Here is an 18292-nt window from a genome sequence, read left to right on the forward strand (position 1 = left end):
GACAAATTTCTTTGGCCAGAACATAGATTGGTAGAAGACTTATGTATACTCTTTATCAATAGTGATTGATGTAGGTGATTTAGATGCTTATCATATGGGGAAGGATGGTATCTGTAGCATTCAAATACAAGACAATGTTTTTAGGATAGCAAAAGCAAAAGTTAGTTCTTTGTGAGCAGGGAGTTAATAGTCTGTTTTCTTGAGGGGAAGTAAAACAGGTTTATCAGGAAATGTAATATTTACTCCCATAAACACAAAAGAAGAAATTCCTACAATAAGTTCATTCACAAGGTGCAATCAGCATATTTTAAGATAAGGGGACAAGTCACTCCTGATACCAGTCAACAAGGTGCCTTGGGGGTTTGGTGCTCAAGAAAAAATAGAGTGGGCATCGGTCACCATCTGCCGGCTAGAGGCCTTGCAAACCAGCCTTACCTCACAAGGAGTTTTCTCAACTTAGTGAGTTCAGAAATGGCTTCCCACAGAAGAGTCCAGTAGGCCTGGTTCTCCTCATTCAGTGAGTAGACTTTTACTTCCCCTCAAGAAAACAGACTAGGGCTTCTCTAACTTCCCTAAGCCATGTCTGTGTCCTCAAGTTCACCTTCTGTAGAGCTTTGCTATCTGACATGGTGGCCACCAGCCAACTGTAGCTAGCCCATTGAAATGTGGTATAAATGTGAAATGCCAATGGATTTTGAGAACTCAGTATGAAAAAGATGTAAAATATATTGTCATTTTCATATTCATAAAATGATATTTTAGATACTTGAGATGAAACATAAATTTTCATTTCATCTATGTCTTTTTACTTAACGTGACTAGTAGAAAATGTGAAGTTACATTCATGGCTCACATTCTGTTTTTATTGGACAGTGCCACTCTGGACTAGAAGGGTAGGGGTCTAAGTGTTCTTCATAAATACTTTTCAATCAGTTCTCCATTTTTTTCAGGCCTACCCCTCACACATTCACCTCTTCAGAGGAACCTAGTGTTTTCAATTCCTGGGATTTTCTTGGATTCTTTGGCATGAATGGTTTGTTTCTTTATTCACTTGTCCCCTCCACAGGCTTAAGTTTCAGCTTCCTTAGCTCTGTTAGTTTTTTTCCATCTACTTTTCATATTTAAAATTTCCTTTTCTTGCCTACTGTGTTTCCTTTTTTATTCTTTTTGTTCTTTTAGGTTTGTGCCTTCTCAAAATTCCTTATGGTTATTTCAGATGGCATTTAGGAAGGAGCAAAGATAAACATGCATTTCATGTTTAGCTAACTGGAAGCATACAGTTGAACTTTGATGAAACAGAAACTTGATCATATACTGACTGCTGAAAGTCTTTTCCTGTCTCCTCACTGCAGAAAGTTTAAAGTTCTGTCTACTTGGGCCCATTATAATCGCTTCTTAGTTTGCTTTCACTGTGGTTCTACTGCATATGCCTAACCAGCAAATCCAGTGGCTTTGAAAAACAAAGGTTTATTTCTTGCTCATACATTGTTTTAGCTGCTAATTGGCTATGACTCTTCTCAGCTTGGTATCAACATCCATGTCATTTTTTTAAACGTAAGACTACTTTTTTAGAGCAGTTTTGGGTTTATAGAAAAATTGAGCAGAAAGTATAGAAAACTGACCAATTCTTTCACCTCCTCCCTCCCCTGAAGTTCATCTGTGACCATCTTGAATTTGGCACATTTGTTACACTTGATGCATACTTCACTGAAGTCCATAGTTTACATTAGGGTTCACTAATTGTGTTGTACAACTATGGGTTCTGACAGATTTTATGGCATGTATCCACTATTACAGTATCATGCAGGATACTTGGAGTGCCCTAAAAATCCCTCCCTCTGTGCTCCCTCAAACTTGACAACCAATGATCTTTTTATGGTCCATGTCTTTTCATTCATGATTCTAGGCTGAAAGATCACCCCATCTGGGGAAGGCTGTTTTAGAGACAGAGGGAAAAGGGAAATTGAGCTGGACAGAAGCATACCATGGCCTTTAGAGCTTCTGCTTCGAAGTTGAAAGGTCATATCCTTTTGCAGTTGATTGGCATAAGCCAATGTCCATGAACAGGGAAGTGTATTCTACCACAGGAAGTTATAACAAGTGGAGATTTGCAATTCTCTTATTGGGAAAAGTAAATAAAAGGGAACAGCAATGTACTACATTACATCAGGGCCAACCCTGACCACTTATTTTCCTCCACTACCAACCATCCAGTCAGCTCTGCATTTTTTTCTCCTCCATACCTGGCTTGCCCTCCTCATGTCTTTTTACTAAGCAAACTTTTCAGTCTTTCAGGATTGAGCTTGCTTACTCTAGAAAGTCATTCCTGACTAAAATACTAGACTATCCTATGTCCTGTGTTGGAATTTTTTTTTGCTTCCTTAGCAGAATCCTTTAAGCTTTTAAATAATCCTAGAACATCTACTTAAGAGAATTTTTTCTTTTATTTTAATTTTCCTTTGACAATGGCCAAGGTCTTCATAGAAGAAAAATTGCCTGCATCCGGAAGAGTGATCATATGGTAGTTTCTGATCAAAGATGTGGCCACTTACCACTTCCATTGTTTGTGACTGAAAGGTGCAATACAGACTGTGAACTAAGGTAAAAGAATAATGTATAATAGAATCAGTGTATGTATAATGTAACAGGGTAAAGTCAGTAAGTGAGCTGAGATGTAAAGCGTCTAGTACAGTGCCTGCTTGAATGGCCATGTACATTCATGCCTATTCTTTGTCCCTGCTAGTATAAAATTACAGGCTCAGTAACTTACTGTGAAACGTGGCAGTTGATTAGAATATTCATTCATAGTATTTGATGACTACATCACACTTTTGTCTAAGAAATGGAAACAAATTTATAAAATAAATAAGTAAACTCTAGTCTTAAAATCCATGGTTTGAAGATCTGAAACAATACATTTTATAGAATGATTGTGAACTCATGAGCCAATAAACTTTTAAAGCTTGAGGATTAAGGAATTGGTAGATTGGTTCCTTGATTTTACCAGTATTTTTTCCATTGAACATTAAGAAACATGATCCTAGATTATGGGGCGGGGGAGTTTCCACTTCTACATTTCCTGTCTTTTCTGGGGGGAGGTAGGTATTGGTCTTACAGTAAAGCTAGGAACAACCCCATTTAGTGAGTGACCATTAAATTGAGGGATGGCCAAAACCTCTTGCTCATCAAAAATGGTAATTTTTGTATATTTATGTTCTTTAAAGACATAGGGGAAAGAACTGCTTGAAAAATCTCATCCACTTGGGGAATGAAGCACCAGGAAATCCTCGCGGTGCTCCTGGGAACTGAAATGAACTCCGTGAATTCTGTGCTTTGTTACACTCATGCACTCACATTGTCTGATAGATTGCTAGACTATAATTGGGATAGTTTGGCTAAAACTAGCAGATTTTTACTTGACAGAAAAAAATGTTTTCTCTGCAGACATGTCTAAAAATAGAGTATAAGAATGAGAAATGTGACATGCTTTACAAAAATCTAGTTTTCCAACTTTTAAAGGCCTTGTCTTATTGATCTGGTCAGATTTTCAGATATTCCCTGATCACTTTGAGTGGTTGCATAGTGAGATTCTACCTGAGGATGAGTCAGATATATTCAGTCTTAAACCTGCCCCTAAGTAATTGAGTAATCTTGATCTAAACCCGTTGTTTTCAAAGGTTTTTTGGGAAAGCTTGGGGTTTCTTGGACCTACCTCCAAAACCACCTCGAAATGCCAGCATGATGTTGCCAGATACAGTGCTGGCTCCCTATCTCCAGCTTTAGCCAGACCACCTCCATTTTTATAAATTTGGAGAGAGAGATTTTATTTATGGGGAAAATGATTTTTAACAAGAAGTCCAGCGTTTCTGCCATGTGAACACACATCCCTAGGCCTCATTTTCTCATCTATAAAATTCGAAGTTTGGGTTGATCTCAGAATTTTTCATCTAAATTAATGATACATCCAGTATCTTCAGGTGACTTGTTCATCAATTCTAGCAGAATTTTAAAAATTGAATTGTATGCAGGAGTCTCTCTGAATCCATTTTTAAAATTGCATTAATTGGCATTCCCTAAGTGTAATAACCTCCTTCTTTCTAGGTGGCACATCATTGGCAAAAGTGAATGCTCATCCCAATGTGGGCAAGGATATAGGTCCTTAGATGTCCACTGCATGAAGTATTCCATTCATAAAGGACAGACTGTTCCAGTAGATGACCACTACTGTGGTGACCAACTTAAACCTCCCACACGAGAACCCTGCCATGGTGACTGTGTCTTAACAAGATGGCATTATTCAGAGTGGTCCCAGGTACAAATAACCCGTATTGCTTAAGTAAAGTTGCCTCTTTTATTTCTTATTAAATATTTGTTAAAGTGTATTTTTGTTAAAATCTTCATGTTTTCCCATTTGTCACCACTGTTTTTGTTCTTGTTTTTGTCATTTAAATCAGTGTTCTAGGAGTTGTGGAGGAGGGGAAAGGTCTCGAGAATCTTACTGTATGAATAACTTTGGCCACCGTCTTGCTAACAGAGAATGCCAGGAGCTTCCCCGTGTGACGACAGAGAATTGCAACGAATTTTCCTGCCCCAGTTGGGCTACTAGTGAGTGGAGTGAGGTAACATTAAAAAGATGAGCCTAAGAACTGTTATAATATTGTATAGGAAAGCTTTGTGATCGAAGGCTTTAAAGAAGCCAAAAGTAATTTGTTCTCGCTTTGTAAATGTATTATCAGGGCACTAATAAACAAATGGTTCTTATTTGTACTCTCTGGCTAACAGTAACATTGATCGGTGTTAAATCTCTAACCATTCTCATAAGAAAGTCCCAATGTCCACTGTAGCCTGAGATATTTACATAACCTAAGGTTTAGTTGAGTACCTTTGTTTCTAGGACAAATGGATGCTGCAGTGGGATTTGGGCAAGTCTGGGGTGGGGGGAGGGCTGTTCCCTGCTGTCTATCTCTGGAGCAGTGAGGGGAAACTCCTTAGGAATGGTCTTTCAAGTGCACATCAATGTGTGAATTGATAATTGTCATTTTTTTTGGTATTTGTGTTGACTAATATTGAAAACAATGATCAGCTGTGTTTTTTCAGTGTCCTGTTACATGTGGGAAAGGAACAAAACAGCGTCAGGTGTGGTGCCAGTTGAATGAGGACCACTTGAGTGATGGTCTCTGCAATCCAAGAACCAAACCTGAGTCTCTGAGAGTGTGTGAGCTTCATGTGTGTGCTTCCTGGCAAGTCGGACCGTGGGGTTCTGTGAGTATATGAGAAGGATTTTCCTGGTTTCATTCATCTTTATGGAGTAGCACAAAAATTGTGATGCCTTCATTCTTTGAATGGATGCAGCTCAATTAGGGTTGGCTTCAAGGAAAAACACCCTTAAAATGTGAACGCTTATCTACACAATTTTTTCTAGTGCTAATTTTGCTGTGGTAAATAGTTCAGCTTTGCTTTTGAATTCACTTATTCACCAAAATGCTGCAAATTTATTCTTCAGCTTTGTTTAAACTCTGAATATTTTCATGTTCTGTGTCTTAAATTATCTTCACTGCATTTAGATAGTGTTAGGTATTGTTAAGTTTTGCCAAACCGGCAGCTAGGAGTTTGCATGAGCAGCAGTCAGGCTGGGTGAAGATGGGTAGCCCGCTAACCCATGCAGGTTGACACTGTGGATGGGAAACCATGTTCTTCTTTCATTATCTCTTTGAAGTTAATTTAGCATATTAAAAGACATACATACACCAGGTAGATCGTGAAAAGTATATAGTTCTCCTAAATTATATTTTTTTAAAGATTATTTATTTGAGAGCATCCCACCTCACGACCATGAGATTCTGACCTGAGCCAAAATCAGGAGTTGGATGCTTAACTGAGGAAGCCCCCGAGGCACTGCTTTACATAACTTAAGATTTTTTTAAGTTTATTTATTTTGAGAGAGAGCACAAGTGGGGGAGGAAAAGGGAGAGAGGAAGGGGGAGAGAATCCACAGTGCAGAGCCCAATGTGGGCTCAAACTTCTGACCTGAGCTGAAATCAGGCGTTGAATGTTTAACCAATTAAGCCATCCAGGTGCCTGTATGTAACTTTTTAAACATACAACAGTTGTCCATTTTAGCTTCAATATTTTATCTATATTAAGTGGAAGGATATGTATGGATTACATTTGCTGATTTTGTGTGGAATCTGGTGTAAAGGGCTAATAACAAGATCTGAAAGTATATTAACTGTATTAATAAAACATATACAGCCTTTGAACAATGGTATTTGATATGTGCTTCTGTTCTTTCAGTGCACAGCCACATGTGGACGAGGGTATCAGATGCGTGCTGTTAAGTGTGTCAATGAGCTACTCAATGCAGTCTTAGATGACAGAGTGTGCCATGGAGCTAGTCGCCCAAGTGATAGGCAGGTAAAGGATGCCTTTTCATTGCTAGTAAACAAAAAGATTTGTTACAGGAGGAATAATGTGTAAAACTTATTTCATATGTATTTTTGTCCTACTTCCACCCCTTGAAAATATGTTTGCACCTGTGTGTGGAGAATCTATCTCTTTTGGTGTTGCCAGTTTTGTAGCTTTTTTTACTCTGCCACTGAATCATCATAGGTATTTTCCTCTGAACTGCATAAGGATAGTATCTATTGTGCATATGATGAAGTGCTAACGCGTTTTGTACTTTGTGAGGGTAGTGTTCCATGATCATTAAGGATGTTTCAGCTTAGTGCTATTTTTGAAGGTCTAATGCTCCTTTCCTTTGCAACCATCAGGCAGGATGATCCAAACCTTACAATTCAAATTTATACTATCCGCTGGGAGCCCTTGATAGTACTTTATACTTCTGACTAACTAACTTGTAATTCAGCTATTATTAAATTAGACATGTGGAAGAAGAAATGAAGTATAGATTTAATATAAATCAGTGATTAACTTATTGATGTTTTGAGATGCATTTTTCTTTTGAACAGGACTGTTTGGTTAGACCTTGCCCAGTTATCCCTAAAATTGGGGCCACTTCATTGCCAGCTGTTCCCATAGGAAAGATAGCCCAATGGCGACATGGTTCTTGGACCCCAGTAAGTGAATTCCTTTAAGAAGTACAGTGTTTGTCTAAAAGCCCATAATACCTCAAAATGATTCCTTCAGGTTAGCCGAGTTAATGTTGCGCATTCATCCTCAGGTAGTTTGATGGTGTGGAAGTGGCGTGGGGTTCCAAAGTCATGGAATGGCTAAATCCTGCCCTGCCTTTTAGGAGCGCTGTGTCTCTGGGCAAGAAATTGAAGTTTTCTGGATCTATTTTCTAATCTACAAAAGGGGAATGATAATATTTATATGAAGCAGATATGAAATTAGGCTTTACAACAGCCTTTAGGCTATCAATATTTTCATGTTTTTCTAAAACTTAAAAAAAATTTTTTTAATGTTTATTTTTTGAGAGAGAAGCATACTGTAAGCAGGAGAGAGGGAGAGACAGAATCTGAAGCAGGCTCCAGGCTCTGAGCTGTCAGCACAGAGACTGATGTGGGGCTTGAACTCGTAGATCGCGAGATCATGACTTGAGCCAAAGTCAGATGCTTAACTTACTGAGCCACCCAGGTGCCCCTTAACTGAACATTTTAATGTCTTTGGGGAGTATAGCTTTGCTTTAATCTTACTTAGAAGCTATATTCATAAACTTTACGTATTCTCTGAATCTTTTAAGTATGGGATCATATTGACTCTATTAGATCTTTAATGCTTTTTTCTTTTTTATTTTATTTTTGAGAGACAGAGAGACAGCTGGAGCAGGGGAGGGTCAGAGAGAGAGGGAGACACAGAATCCGAAGCAGGCTCCAGGCTCTGAGCTAGCTGTCAGCACAGAGCCCGACGCGGGGCTCGAACCCACAAACCGTGAGATCTGACCTGAGCCGAAGCCGGACGCTTAACCGACTGAGCCACCCAGGCGCCCCTCGATTAGATCTTTAAAGTTGTTTAAAATAAGCTGTTTTACAAAATGCTTCCTGTATCTTTTTTAACAAACAATCAGTATTCCAAGAAGTTGAGAAGTATCTTGTTCTCACTGCAAATATCTTGTTTGTGAAATTTATGATCTGAACTGATTAGGAGAATTCATTGCTCTGACTCGTTTGACTCAGAAGTGAAATCAAGGGATATCCTTTATCATATTTTTTTCCAAGAAATTCCGTGTTTTAGAAATTGGAGCAAAAGCCTCCTGGGAGGAGGACTATATAACATGTTGGCATAACCCTTTGTTCTGTTGTTTTTTAAGTGCTCTGTGTCTTGTGGACAAGGTAATCAAGCCCGCTATGTAAGCTGTCGTGATGCTTACAATGAAATCGAAGATGAATCCTATTGTGCCCATTTACCCCGACCTGCTGAAATCTCAGTCTGCTTTAACCCTTGTGGAGAATGGCAGACTGGGAATTGGTCACCTGTAAGTATTTTTAGGAGAAACAAAATTAAATATATTTAATATAATAATACAATTTGCTACATTATAAATGTTGGCTAAATTTGTGATCAGTGTTCAGCTTCCTGTGGCCACGGAAAAACAACTCGACAAGTTTTATGCATCAACTACCATCAGCCAATTAATGAGAATTACTGTGACCCTGCAGTTCGCCCTTTGATCGAACAAGAATGTAACCTGGCAGCCTGCCCACCCACGTACAGTCACTCTCCAAGTTCCTCTGAGCAGCCAAGGCATTTTCCAGGCAGGAATTTTCCATTAACTTACCAACCAGAAGATAATCAAAATCAGAGGGTTCATCCGTCCATCAGAGGAAACCAATGGAGAACAGGACCATGGGGATCAGTAAGCATCTTTATTGAGTTATATTCTATAATTTTGTTACAGCCTTTTAACAGATTGGTATGTAATGACCTCAAATGCTTTTAATGCTAAATTTATCTGAAGATCAATAGTTGAAATCTTAAAAGTAGTAAGCGATTTTTGATGTAAATTACACATCCCCAGAGTTCTAAATGAATTGTACACTAATCTGATATTATGATTACAGAGGAATGCACGTAAAAACAATCTGGTTAGAGCCCATTATAAAATGGACTAATAAAAACAAAAGAATCTTCTAAAAGGTAAGACTGTATGAAGAAAAATCAGACTGAGAAATTTTGTGACTAGGACAGTAAGCTGGTATAAAATCATGAAATGACGAAAGGTACAATTATGGCTCATACTGTACATAAGAGTTAGACACAAAACACCAATATGAAAGTTGAGAGACTTAATCGTTTTAATTCCTTCCTAGTGACATCTTGAAACTTTAGTTCCCTTTTACTTAACACCCAGGGCTAGGATGCATGTGCTATTGACAGCTTTACTATTATATCTTTTTTATCGACAAATTCGAATACGCTCATGTTTTTGGCCGATTTTCTTGACTGAGATTGTTTCATTGAGGGGAGTGTAGCATGGAGGGTCAGAATCCCGATTTCCTTCTCGCCGTTTAACTTTATGACGGGGCCTCGGGCGTGTGTCCTTCCTGGCAGTGCTCCAGCAGCTGTGCGGGAGGCATGCAGCGCAGAGTTGTCGTCTGCCAGGATGAAAATGGACAGAGTGCTGGTTTCTGCGACGCGGCCTCCAGGCCCCCTGAGTCCAAGCACTGCGATTCAGGACCTTGTCCCCGGTGGAACTACGGAAGCTGGGGAGAAGTAAGTCCTATTTTCTAACTTTGTAGAGATGAGGACCTCTCTGAAGACTGAAAGTTGAGTACTTCACACTGTTACTGTTGGATGATCTAACTTCACTATACTCTACAGAACAATTTATTTTTAGTAAAATCATGTTCTTCTAATGGACGGTCATCGTATAAATCACTCATTTGCAATAGGAGATAGTCCAGATTTTTTTTAAACAGAATCTCCTATGCTAGCCAATATGTCTGGAACTACTAATACCTTTCTAAAACTAGTGTATGATTGTTGTCTTATTCCTGAGCCATTCATTTAGTGAATTTTCTGAGCAGAGAGTGGCCAGTTATCAAGCACTTCATGTGCTGGCATTCTTCTGGGCACTAGAGATAGGAAGATAATTTTTAAAGCAGTTTTAATGAATACTAATTCCTAATTATGATACCTATACTGTGCCTGAAAAAGAATAAGATTTATATTGGTTTTAGATGACCAAAATAAACCACCTAGTCAAATATTTTTAATGGTTTTCAGTATATATTTTCTCAGTGTTCATAAATCATTGATTTAAGACACACTTCTGAACAGGTGCTAACAGCGTCAAGTTCATTTTAAAAAGTTTTTACAATTTCCAAATTGAAAATAATATTTTTATTCATGAGTTTAGGCATGCTCATTGTAAAAGTTCAACCGATATGAAAAATTATGAAGACAAGACCTTTTAACTTTTGATGCATTTCCTTCCAGACTTTTCTTCTTATGTGGGTTCCACAGATAGATTCATATTGCATGGGCTGCTTTGCCACCTGCTGTTTTCATGTAACACATACTGAACATCTTTCCCTTTTTATAAATTTAGATCTTTCCTATTAGCTTTCATGACTACCCAGTAATCTATGGATAAATATCATAAATTATTTAATAATTAAGTAAATCAGTTTTTCTTGACTTGTCTCTCTTATAGACCCTTGATATCTTATTGAAACATGGTATAATTCTCAAAATTTTGTCTAGTTTCTAATTATAGAACTAAAACTTTTTTACCCAGGAAGAAAACTCTAGCATTATGACTTATGCATTAAACATTGAATTAAGCAATGTAATACTCTTTAAAGCCACATAGTTTTGACTTTTCTTATTTTTAGTGTACGCAAACATGTGGAGGAGGAATAAAATCAAGATTCGTAATATGTCAGTTTCCCAATGGCCAAATGTCACAAGAGCAAAACTGTGAAATTTTAAACAAGCCACCTAGTGTGGTGCAATGTCATGTGCATGCTTGCCCTGGTGATGTATCATGGCATCGGGGACCATGGAATTCGGTACGATAGTATTCTTATTTTTTGTCCGTTTTGTTTTGTTTTACTGTGACCCTTTTACTTTAATTTCTTGTTTATAAATTGTGGTGCACACCATATCTTTTATTTTAAGGAGATCACTGGCCATCTTGGCTTATGTTACTTAAATTGATAGTTTGGAAGAAGAATCCATTCAACTTCAAGTAATGTAATCTATATAATAGTTTTATATGTATTTATTTTTTTTACAAGTGAATTTTGAACCATAGCACTATTCTAATGGAAATATTTTCCTCCAGTGCATCTTTGACTTGTCCTCTAATTATAAATGTTTTGCTGTATACATTTGTAAATAATAACATTGTGCTTGTTACAATGGCAAATTAAGGCTGTGTCTTGTTTAAGTGTATAACTGGATGTGCTTTTGTCTGTCAATGTCTAGTAACTGATCCAAAAGCAAATATCATTCTTTAAAAATCATTGTTAAACTTAGTACTTTGTCTGGAAATGTGAAAATACTAAAAGAAATTTAAAATGAGTTGTTAAAAGTTACATACAGCACAGAAAAATATTTGTATAGTAATTTATATGAATCTTTCTTCCACTGTGTGGAGTTACTATGTTTTGGGGATGTTTTAATTTATTTTTCTGGAGCCATAAACAAAATTCATAAGTATTATTCATGACTGGTTTATTTAAGTATATTTCAAATAGCCAAGCTTTGAAGAATAATTAATATATAAATATGCTAAAATGAGCATTTTGGTCACTTTTGATATTTTAAATCGTGAACAAGCAAGTCCACTTTTCCAAGTGAAAAACTGATGTGAGTCTGTCTCCATAAAGCTCTACAGTGTTCTTTACTTGGAAAATAATTATAACTCTGGCTGTATGATCCAACCCTGATGTCTGCACTTGGTTTGCTTTTTCCAAGTCAAAGCTTTACCATGTGATCTAAACATAAGTTCTGATCCTGCTATTTGAAGAGTAAATCAAGTTCGGCTTCAGGCTGAAATGCATCTCTATAGTCAGTGTGACTGATAGAAAACAACAGGAAAGTTTATTAAACTGCTGCATCACTTTGTTGGAACTAACATAAACCTGTTTTGCTATATGAGGCATTCACATGTTTGCTTAATAAATTACTGACCATCTATAATCTAGGCACCATGTAACAGATAATAAAGACTGATTGCTTACTCCTATGGAGTTTATAGCCTACTTGGAGAGATTTAGGAACTAAATGTAGGAACTCACTTTAAAAAGATATCATTTTTTGTCAGCTGAGTGGAAATTTATCTTCTCTTTACCAGATCTGTTACATTGTCTTTCATTTTTTTGGCTTTAATTTACACGCCTAGTTGTTAATAAGGCTATGGGTTGCTTTCTTGGAGTTTTGTCCCAATTAGGAAAACAGACTCCTAACCACTTAAAGGATTAAATTGTAATGGCATTTGTTTCTGATGTACCTAAAATTAAGGGTTTCAGTGATAACTTTTGTTTCAAGGGTCAGAGACTATGGACCATAAATCAAATCTGGCCTATTGCTATTTTTAGAAGTTAGTTTTATAGGAACACAGTCACCCACATTTTTTTTTAAGGATTATCCATGACTGCTTTTGGTACTACAATTATTGCAAAAGAGACTAACTCTTAAAGCCTGAAATACTGCCTATTTGGCCCATTTGAGAAAAGTTTGCTGACCCCTGTTCTATTTAATAAACATTATAATGCTTCTTAAATTTGGCATAAAATACTTAGTTATAGACAATTAGAATTAAAAATACTCATTTGGGGTGAGTTTTCGATGTTTTTCATTCTTCAGTATTTTAAAACCTCCTACAAGATTTGTCAGCCTTCTCTACATATTCATTGTGGTGTGTACACAATTTCTTTCCAGCTTTGAGAGAGATAACTGGCATAGAACATTGTGTAAGTCTAAGGTGTACAGTGTCACACAATGTTGATATATTCTGTGGGAAGGTATTAATACTATATTCCAATATATTTGGTCATGCTGTTCTTGTATATAAATTATATTGTAAGGGAAGGTCCTGAATGTTCAGTAAAGTTGTGTGCATAGGCAACTTTTTCAGCCTCACATAAACCACTAGCCAAGAAAATCACCACAGTTATAAAAAAAAGTAACACAGAAGTACACAATTCTTCATTACTGCATGTCTATTCTAAAAGGAGCTGCTTGAATAATTCAGACTCTGCACTAGTGAGGAACTGTAGTGTCATTTTTTTCAGAAATTGAAGATGAAATTTTAAAAATCAAAATTGTTTATGTCAGAGTTTTTACAAACTTATTTATTCACTTTTTATAGGTATAAAATACACACATATTAAAGTGCCTGGACCTTTATTATATGAAGAATTTTATTCCTTAAATTAGCCTTTTATATTAAAAGAGGTTAAGGGATCTGAAATTGGTGGTTGTTGTTGTTGTTGTTAGAACTAGATATAACCTTTTACCTCTTTGCGTTGCAACATATTAACCAAACTTCAGAATACCTCTTATTAACGTATCAAGTTAATATTCTTTCAAGGGTAACTTTAATTTCAGCAGCTCATATACACTAGGTTAGAAAATTACAAATGTGTGTATATATGTATACATATACATAGATGAATGACATGAAATCTCAAACATTTCATTTTAAAGCAAATTATAAAGTGTTAAATCATTTAAATGTGACTAGGAAGAAGTTGTAAATATACATTTAAATTTGCTCTGTGTTGTGGAAAATCTTGTAATTTATAAGCATGATTAAAGAAATAAATCTTAACACGTCTGTTCCTTTAATGACTATTTTTGTGATTAGTCCATGTGAAATGATTCTATTTTAACCCTTGTTTATTAATGACATGTGTTGTGGCTTTGTGCTTTGCATAATTTGTATGTATGTTGTATTCTTACTACTTGGATCAATACCTAAAATGTTTTATGTCTCTGAACAGATCCTATATTGTAATGAAACCCTTTTTTCCTCTTGGTGCTGTTTTTCTTAAATTAACAATTATTAATTTCTTATTAAACATTTAATTGTTGAATAGTTTATGGTGTTCATAATTTGAGTATTTAAGCTATTGTTATATTTTAAATGTTAGAAACTAACATAGGTATTTTAAAAACATAAGATCTATTTAGCTATCGATTTTAAATACTAGAAATTTTTATATTATTATGTATCATAAACAATAAAAATTTATATCATCTTATTTAGTAAGTTAAAAATAGATGTGCTCATGACCAAGATTGTCCTTTAGAAGGTAAGTTTCTCTCTTCTGTTTCATATTATGTTACATATGTAATCAAACCATTCTAGCAAATGCTCTTTAAGTTTATAATTTCTCATTTCATCTCACTTGATGGGTTCATTTTCCTAGAATTCTTTTATTCTCTACATAGAATGAAATCTTGTTTGGTAAGAAAATATGTATCCCATTGTGTTCTGGGGTTAATGTTGATCCAAGAGAACTAAAGAACATATTTTTTCTGTTAAGGATTGTTTTTTTCCTCCAAAAATGAGGCAATTCATTTGAAAGAATGGAAGCTTGATATTTGAATCTTCCTAGATTCTAGGACCTTCCCCCAAAGTGTTTTTAAAATTGTGTAGAGGCTTGTATCTGTAATCTCTGATATGATACAGCGGAATGCAACAAAAAGCAGCTCTTCTAGCAATGAGTCTGAGGTAGCAGCATACACCTAGTAAATCTACACTGTGTCAACTTCCGTTTTCTGTAACAAGTAAGGCGAGGGCCTGAGGGCAGGGAGTGGGAGGCTTCTTCCCCTGTAACTATCATTCTGGATGCAATGCACTCAGGAAGAAACTTCTTGTTACTGCCCACTAATGCCAGCAATGCCCAGGGGAAAGGTAATGTGTGGGGAAATGGTTCAAAGAACTGTTAATTCTTTGTGGAGTGGAGAATACAGTAAAACTATAGTAAGTTATTTTCTTAAATTTGGAAAAGATGTACATACATAGCCACAGTATAAAGCTGGAAATCTATTTTGTTCCACATTATAGTTCAACATACTTTATCAGGAAGTATTAAACTAATGTTTCCATTTGTAACTGTATCTTTCTACCGTACGTTCATTGACTCTCACCAAGATTATCAACATCCCCCATAGCTTAAGCCTTTGTGCACTAGATAAATCAGGCACAATTCCTATGTACAAGAAGTAAATAGTAATGAATGTACTTCAAAAATAGATGGTCAGAAGGCAGAATTGGATTCCTCTTTCATTTCAGTAACTATGTGATTTATACTATTGAGGACTCCTAATAATGGGATATTAATAGGTTGTAATTATCTAAGAATTAATAATAAGGATTGTACTTGAACATAATAATTTTGCCAGTTTTTTCTAGAAAGCCTAAACTACTAGGATATATTTCATTATAACCTGGCAAGAGACACATAGTATCCTAAGTCCCTATGTGAGAATTGTTTTTGCATTATTTGGTATCTTCCCCCTTTGTATAGGTGGATTTCATGCCTTACCAAAGGAAAGAACAGGGACCAAGATATAGGCTGGTATGAAAATAATTTTGGAGACACAAATGGGCCTTGTAGATTTGAAATGTGAGATCTAGAAAATATTTAAGTAGATATATACTGATGAGATCATAAAAGAGACTTGTTTTATACTGAAGTTAGAATGTTAACTCTAAAAACCATGAAATGGTGATAGTTTTTCTTTACACATCTATATTAAAATGGACATGTTTTTATAATTCCATATTCCCAGACAATGCTTCGAATGTTTAAGAATCTCTGCAAATAGATTTTTAGATGTTTTATAAGAACATATTCTTAGTATTCTACAATATCTCTGTACTCTATGATCCTGTTTAAGTAGGATGTATAGACATTGTTAGTGCATTTAGATACCCAAATTCTTTGTCAACTTTCAGTAATTTGTGAAAACCGTTTTAGTTCTTATATAATTACAGGAACAACAAAAATTTTGACATATTGTAAAGAGTCTCTGACATTTTCTAGACCATTTTCTACTATTTTGATGATAGATAACATTTCTCAAATACATTATAATCTATAAATATGATTTATAAAACTTACAAATTAGAATAGGTATTTATTATGAATAATTTCTTACTGAACTGTTAGAGTAATCTCATTTTTAAAAAGTAGTAGGATGGTGGGGATTAAGGACTGCACTTGTGAGGAGTACTGGGTGAGGTGTGGACTTGTTGAATTACTCTATTGTACCCCTAAATGAATATAACACTTGTTAATAGGACTGGAATTAAAAAAAAATTTTAAGGGTCTCCTGTGTGACTCAGTTAAGCATCTGATGCTTGGTTTCAGCTCATGATCTTGCAGTTTTATGGGTTACAGCCCTTTGTTGGGCTCTGCTCTTGCAGCGGAGCCTTCTTGGGATTCTGTTTCCCTCTCTCTCCCTGGCCCTCCCCAGCTCGTGCTGTCTTTGTTTCTCTCAAAAAAGTAGGATGGTGTTTCATTAGTCTTGAAAATCCTTATTCAACATTGTTACAGAAGTTCAAATCTCTGGTTTATCCCAATACGTGATTTCAGGAGCTTCCATAGCTGAAAAAAATTACTTCACAGAAATACCTCCTTACATGTAGAAAAGTTTCTCACTGGGTGTTCCTGTTGTATATTACTGATTTTTAAGTGTAATTAATAAGTGTAACTAATTTTTAAGTGTAATTTAAGTGTAAAAATCTTGCGTAACAAATTTCCATTTTCTATAATGTCCCTCAGTTCTTGAAAAGTACTAGAATGAATTATACATTTTTTCTAGTTTGTAATTTTGCTTTATTGCAGTGTAGTTGACATGATATTGGTTCAGGAGTACACTATCATGATTCTACAGATCTGCATGCTGTGCTGTGCTCACAGGTGTGGCTGCCATCTGTCACCATACAGTGCTATTGTAATACTGTTGACTGTATTCACTGTCTGTACCATTCATCCCCGTGACTTACTCATTCTGTAATTGGAAGCCTGTACCCACTATTTCCTTTCACCCATTTTACCTCTGTATTTGTTTCTGCTTATTTTGCTTTAAAGATTTCACATATAAAGGTATCATAACATTTGTCTTTGACTTCCTTCACTTAGCATGATACCTTCTAGATCCCTTCATGTTGTCACAAATGGGGAGATCTTATTCTTTTTATGGCTTAGTAATATTACATTGTGTGTATATGCCTAATCTTTATCCAATCTTCTATCAGTGGACACTTAGGTTGTTTCTATATGTTGGTTGTTGTAGATAATGTTGAAATAAACGTAGGAGTGCATATCGCTTTAATATTTTCATTTTGGAGGGAATAAATATCAGTGGAAAAACCAGAACTTCTGGTGGGCCTATTTTTAATTTTTCAAGGACCATCTATACTGTTTTCTACAGTGGCTGCTTCAGTTCGGAGGTTCCTTTTTCTCCACATCTGAGCCAACACTTATTTCTTGTCTTTTTGATATGAGCCATTTTTATAAGCATAAGGTGACATCTCATTGTGGTTTTGATTTGCATTTCCATGATAAGTGATATTGAACGTCTTTTCATGTGCCTGTTGGTCATCTGTGTGTGTAATCCTTGGACAAATATCTATTCAGGTGCTCTCCCCATTTTTAATTGGATTATTGTGTTGAGTTTTATAACTTTATATGTTTTGTTTTAACAAATAGCATTAAAACTCAAACTTTGAAATATTTGGAAGCCATTTAAACAGATTAGAAAACTTTGAAAACTTTAAAAATGTACATTTGAAAATTTTGATAATTGACCTTGATGGTGACAAATCACATAATACTAGAAACACTTCCAAATGTTTAAAAATGTACTAAGAAGAAATTTCCAAAAACCATTGCTTTTTCATCCATTTTTAAGTGTCTACTTTAAAGGAGAAAATATGGGTCTATTTTTAGAGTAGTTATTATACATTATAGAAAAATTTGGAACAAGCTTTTTTGTAATAGATTATCAAAGGAGGTTATAAAGATAAATTACTAATTTGAACATAACCAGCAAAACTCTGTGGGCCTAAAACAAAGGTTTGTCATGTCTGAGTATTGGGTCTATACTTAGAATCCACTTATCTTCCTAAGTGGGCATGTATGAACTGTGGTTGGTGCGCAGAGTGGAATGGCAGAGTGATCTGTCAGGATACCTAAAGTAGGTGATGTCAGGTTGGCAAACACGAATATAAACAAACTATTTTAAGAAAATTTGTTGTTACACTATTGAATCACCTTGCCACCTCAGACTTCTGAATGACTTCATGCCTTATAGAAATCTGAGTGTTTAAAGTTTAGTAACCTCCCTAAAACCTCCCAAATTACAG

The 18292-nt window shown here is 35.7% G+C and overlaps 1 protein-coding gene across 1 annotated transcript in view; it reads left to right on the forward strand.

The window, feature by feature from the left end:
• The window catches only part of ADAMTS20 (ADAM metallopeptidase with thrombospondin type 1 motif 20), a 169938-nt gene that overhangs the window by 88083 nt on the left and 63563 nt on the right, over window positions 1-18292 (forward strand). The window contains exons 19-28 of the mRNA XM_029954152.1: window positions 2475-2601; window positions 4102-4312; window positions 4455-4619; window positions 5098-5262; window positions 6295-6414; window positions 6969-7076; window positions 8270-8434; window positions 8525-8815; window positions 9511-9672; window positions 10797-10973. Coding sequence (XP_029810012.1) covers window positions 2475-2601; window positions 4102-4312; window positions 4455-4619; window positions 5098-5262; window positions 6295-6414; window positions 6969-7076; window positions 8270-8434; window positions 8525-8815; window positions 9511-9672; window positions 10797-10973 — 1691 coding nt within the window. The remainder of the gene's footprint in view (window positions 1-2474; window positions 2602-4101; window positions 4313-4454; window positions 4620-5097; window positions 5263-6294; window positions 6415-6968; window positions 7077-8269; window positions 8435-8524; window positions 8816-9510; window positions 9673-10796; window positions 10974-18292) is intronic.

The sequence above is a fragment of the Suricata suricatta genome, chromosome 10 (genome assembly GCF_006229205.1).
Source record: "Suricata suricatta isolate VVHF042 chromosome 10, meerkat_22Aug2017_6uvM2_HiC, whole genome shotgun sequence".
NCBI lineage: Eukaryota > Metazoa > Chordata > Mammalia > Carnivora > Herpestidae > Suricata > Suricata suricatta.